General features: G+C 50.7%; 2 protein-coding genes across 2 annotated transcripts; one reads left to right on the forward strand and one right to left on the reverse strand.

Annotated features, from left to right (window-relative positions):
* Window positions 1-94: 94 nt before the first annotated feature.
* On the reverse strand, window positions 95-1,306 carry EMC6 (ER membrane protein complex subunit 6). The gene is made up of 2 exons (XM_048074246.2): window positions 1,155-1,306; window positions 95-990 (listed from the first exon to the last, which is right to left on the reverse strand). The coding sequence occupies exon 2, from the start codon at window positions 961-963 to the stop codon at window positions 625-627; it is 339 nt and encodes a 112-aa protein (XP_047930203.1). The 5' UTR covers window positions 964-990; window positions 1,155-1,306; the 3' UTR covers window positions 95-624.
* Window positions 1,307-1,324: 18 nt separating this feature from the next.
* TAX1BP3 (Tax1 binding protein 3) lies at window positions 1,325-5,006 on the forward strand. The gene is made up of 4 exons (XM_048074272.2): window positions 1,325-1,472; window positions 2,683-2,802; window positions 3,108-3,185; window positions 3,445-5,006. The coding sequence occupies exons 1-4, from the start codon at window positions 1,434-1,436 to the stop codon at window positions 3,580-3,582; spliced, it is 375 nt and encodes a 124-aa protein (XP_047930229.1). The 5' UTR covers window positions 1,325-1,433; the 3' UTR covers window positions 3,583-5,006.
* The last annotated feature ends 222 nt before the right edge of the window (window positions 5,007-5,228 follow it).

Below are 5,228 nucleotides of genomic sequence, written 5' to 3' on the forward strand. Positions count from 1 at the left end.
CCTGTGTTTCATTGGACACAATGGCATTAAACACAGCAGTGTTTGGCTTGTGAGAGCATCACTTAGCGACTTTTGTCCATGCCAGTGAAGAGTCTCCACGACAATGTCATTTATTTATAAGGTGTAAATACAGCAACTGTGGAAGGTAACATTTGCACTAGCAACTCAAACACATTTCTGTATCAAACCTTTACATACAGTTAATTACATGCTGCTGTGAAATATTTCCCTGTGTCAGTGGATTATTTTTAGAGTGCTGTTGTAACTGGGCAGGCAGCAACTAGAGAAGGGGGGTGGGGGGTAATTGGTATTTCTTATCCAAAATGCTGAGGATACAAGGAACTAAAGTAATCAGAATCTGCAGATGTGACCGCAATTAAGGACAGAAATCGTTCTTCAGCCACCAACTATCCATGGGAGGCATCCGAGCGCTTTCACATTCAGTTTAATTAGCACAGTACTACCGATTCATTTGTACTTGGACATAATTTACTGACGGTATTGACGACACGAGCGATGAACAACGGTTTAAAAGGTGAGCTGGCCGAGGCGTGGGGGTGACTTTTGGCAACGGTCCTCCCGCTTCGTTACAAACCCCCGCAGCTAACGCGGCTCCCGGCCGCTTCAGTAGACGTGCACCATGCCGTAGAGGAAAGTCCAGAAGAGGACGTAGGTGAAGAGCCCCCCGATGAGCCCCCCCGTGAACAGCGGCCGTCGCGACTTGAAGTACTTGTTCCACCGGCGGCCGGCTTTTAGCACCAGGAGCACGGAGAGCAGGACGGAGGCCAGGAAGTAGAAGACGAAGCCGTGCAGCCCGCTCAGGCCGAGGATCCCGGCGGTGGCGCCCGACAGGGCCGAGACCGAGGTGCGGCAGTAGTCCAGCACGGCCGCGTTGCCCCTCACGGCCGCCTCGCTGATGAACTGCGGCCCCTCGCGCCTGGCGGCCGCCGCCGGGGCGGCCATGGCTCCCTGCCGGGCTCCGGGACGAGGCTGGGGGGGGACACACGGACAGACACGCGGATGGACGCACGGACACAGCGAGGGCGGCGCGGGGCGCCCCGCCTCGGGGCGCCCCGCCTCAGGCCGCGCTCCCTCAGGAGCCGCCCTCAGGGGCCCGGCTCCGTCCCTCAGCGCCCTCCCGCTCCCCCCCGTACCTCACGCCCGGCTCCGCGCTGCTCCGCGGGGCCCCGCGCCGGGCCGGCCCCTCACGGCTCGCGGCCTGCCGGGGGTCAGCGCTCAGCGCTCAACGCCGCGGGGCCGGGAGCCGCCCGCCGGGCCCGCCGGAAGCTGCCGGCGGCCATCTTAGCGCGGGGGCCGCCGGGGCGAAGCGGGGCCGGGCCCCACGGCGGGGCGGGGCGGGGCGGGGCGGGGCCGGGCGAGGCTTTTGTTCGGGCGGCGGCGGCGGGGCTGGGACCGGGAACGCGATCGGGGCGATGTCGTACGTGCCGGGACAGCCGGTCACCGCCGTCGTGGTGAGGCGCGGGGCGGGACGGGGGCTGCTGTAGGGAGGGGGAGACCCCGGGGGGGGGGGACCCGGGCAGCCCCCGCCGCTGGGCGCCGGGCGGGGCCGGGCCCGACGCGATCGCTTCTCGGCTCCCCGGCGAGGCCGTGCCCGTGCCGGCAGCTCGGCACCGGGCGGCGCTCCCCGGGCCTGCAGCCTTGTGCCGGGCTGCGGGCAGGGGCAGGGCGAGCGGCTGGCCGAGGGTGGTGGAGGAGAGCGGCTGCGGTGCATTAATTGTCTTTTACAGCGCGGTAATTGCCTTAATGGGAGCAGCGCGAGTGAGGCCTTTTGGTGTTTCCTCCCCTAGTTGGGATGTAAGCGAGTGTAACTGCCTCGGGCGGCTTCACCGCTTACCCAGCCGGGGTTTGCTGCACCGCTTGTCTGCGTGGGAGCCCCCAGGCAGGGGGCAGCCGCCTCACCCCACACTTTGCACCCTGATGGAGGTGTTCAAGAAGAGCCCCCTGAGTCGTTACTGTTTGGGTTAAGGCCTGGGATTTTTGTGTCAGCTCAAGAATTGTAAGAGCTGGCAGCTGTACGGTGCTTAGGCAGTGGGTAGCATTTGTCAGATGCCTGCGGTCATCAGACAGCAAGGAACCGACCTCTGGATTGCAGCAGTGTTGATAAGTTATCCATCCCACTAATAGGCTGCTATTCTCACTGACAGGGTGAGGCAGGAACAGGAGGCACTCTGATAAAACCCTGAGATGATTCAAGATACGAGTGACTATTCGTCAGCAAGACCTGACTCGCGTTTAAGGAGATCTGCTCCCTTTTTAATGTTTTCCCCCTTGTTTCTCAGGGCAGGAGTAATGCAGTGACTAGGCACTTAGCCATACAATGGCATGACAGCCCTTCTGCTTGCAGATCCCCTCCTGTTCTGGTGTTTGGGGTAGGGCTGAGAACAGCTCAGAACCAACTGTTGTCACTTCAAGGCTACATGCAGCTGACAGATGACAAGTGCTGCGTGATAGTTCTGTGCTGCCAGCAGGTTTTAGAGCTGTTTGCTTACCCTGTGTGCAGGTTTGATGGATGGCTATTACTCTTACAAGGCTGTCATACAGCCTTCTCTCCTAGAGCTACTTGAAGCTTATGGTATCTCTGATAGCTCAGTGTAACTAGGTCTTAAGATTTCTTGCGATTTATTTCAGTGATCACAGTACTCTTTTATCTTCTCTTTTTAGCAAAGAATTGAAATACATAAACTTCGCCAAGGTGACAACTTGATTCTGGGATTCAGCATTGGAGGTGGCATTGATCAGGATCCTACTCAAAATCCTTTCTCTGAAGATAAGACTGACAAGGTCAGAGGCAGTTTGTTCTTTATAGCAATTAGGCTGAGCAAGCACTACTGGAGTGCATTTGTATTCTGCCCTCTAACACAGTTGACTAAAGTTATTGTTGTTATCCTTTGCAGGCTAAGCTTGTGTTTAACTTACCCAGCTCTCTACCTTTTATTCTCTCCAACACTGCACAAACCTGTTCTTAACTAGAATCCTGTAATCTTAACTAGAGTCCTGTAGTGTGCTACAAAGCATTTCTGCATCACCAGTAGAACAGCCCTTCCATAAGAGCTATTCATTGTAACACTCAATTTTTGTTTTTCCAGGGCATTTATGTAACAAGGGTGACAGAAGGAGGCCCAGCAGAAGTTGCAGGACTTCAGATTGGTGATAAGATCATGCAGGTAAATGCCAAGTTAAGACGAGTACCAATCCAGTACCAGGTACACACTACAGATAAGCTTCTGCTGGGAGAAATTGTCTTCTGGGTACTTTCCAGGGCAGTTTGTAGGGCTTACAAATAAACAGAGTTGTGGCATAAGAATGATGTACTAGATATACTTATGGGATAGTTACAGGACACCTGCGAGTCCACACAGCCTTGCCCTAGCTTGCTTTAAGACTTGCTCTTTGCCTGCTGATGCCTTTTATGTTCTTTCCTAGGTGAATGGCTGGGATATGACAATGGTGACCCATGACCAAGCTAGGAAGAGGCTGACAAAAAGAAATGAAGAAGTGGTGCGGCTGCTGGTGACCAGGCAATCTCTGCAGAAGGCTGTGCAGCAATCCATGCTGTCCTAATCAATCATGAAGTTGGGGAGGGGTTGGGGAGGGAGATGCATAGACTGGATATCAAGCAAGGGAGCAAAGGCTAGAGCTGAACAGATTGTCTGGAAGGAATATACGTTCCTAACTGTGGTAAACACTACTCTTATTTTCTCTGGTGTAATTGACAATAGTTAAACTTTAGAGAAGCACTCTGAGAGGACTAAAGTCTTCCCTGCAGGTACACGGGAAGGCTTTATAATAGTCACGGCTTTCAGGAGGACAGGGCAAACCATATTATTTAAGGAAAAAACTGGAGAAGCCTCACTTTTGACAGGATTTTTCTAGAGCACGAAGGTTTCCTGTTTCAATGGGAATTTGGTTTCTACCGAGGACGATAAGAGGCTTTTGCTGTGCTTACACTTATAGAAGTGAGCTGTTGTGTCCTCCCATGCTATCAAGTTAAAATGCCAGGATTAAGAGTTGCACACTGCTGTGAGGAAGAGCACTGTACTAATCTCACACTGTGTGTTAGGTAGGCAGCTTGCTGAAGGGTGTGGGGCATTATGGCTTACTGCAAAGACTTTTGGTACAGAGCAGCCTCTTCAGACAAAAAAAGCTGAGTAACAGTTATTAATACCTGGGATAGTTTTAGTGCATTTCACAGGTATTAAAGAGTTCTAGACAGTACAGTTCAGCTTCATTGTCAGAGAACTTGATTCTCTTTGTTCAAAAGTAATTTGTAACATCAAATGAATCAAGCTTAAATAAAAAAACACTATGGACCAGGATGAGCAGGTAAAGAAAATGCTGTTGCTGAACTTACCAAGAGAGCTGCTTGTATCCGGAGTCTTCAGTTCTTCATTCCACTTGTATTGGACTATCAGGGGGTAGATTTTGGTCTCTCTTCCATAAGACTGTTCAAATCACTGATTTATTGATTGAATAGATGAACATGCCAGTAACTTGTCAAAGTGCCTCTTGACCAAATTTAAATTTCTGGTAAGCTACTACATTGTTTAAATCAACATGCCACAGGATTTAAGATTTTTGCTGCAGCACTGAGTTAATTACCTGGCTTCCTAGTGGTTTAACTAGCTAAAACCTGGCATTTTTAATCCACCTCAGTTGATACATATCTGTACTTTCCTTAAGCAGTCTTCAGGTAAGCTTGTAAATAGAACATAAGGAGGGGGCAGTCTAACTTATTCAGTATGTTACTGCTGTGCCATTTACATATTGTATCAATCTCAGACTTCTGTACACACCAGCAGATGCCTACTTACCATTTTTATATCTGTTTGAATTACTTCAGTACTGCTTTGAATTTTGTAACTTAAGAATTCAGTGGTAAGTTTTAAGGCTTTCAAGTTGAAGTTATTTTTGTTACTGTAAAGATACACTCCTATTTGTACTGCTATTTCACTTGATTTTACACACAATAAAACGGAGTTGAATTACCTGAGCTGCTCTTTTTTACATTGAAGGAAGGCCCTATCACTTGAATGCCTCCACCTGAGACCTCTTTTCTGGCTCATAGTGGGTTGTGGTCTACATGAACACAAAGCATTCAAGTATTTGTTGGATTCCCCTCAAGTTACTTTAAAAGGTTATAATGCTTACCTTGATTTCTACCTGCAACATAGCACATGTAGTTAGAAAGTAGCACAGAAACAAGAATG

This window comes from Anser cygnoides, chromosome 18 (assembly GCF_040182565.1).
Source record: "Anser cygnoides isolate HZ-2024a breed goose chromosome 18, Taihu_goose_T2T_genome, whole genome shotgun sequence".
Taxonomy (NCBI): domain Eukaryota; kingdom Metazoa; phylum Chordata; class Aves; order Anseriformes; family Anatidae; genus Anser; species Anser cygnoides.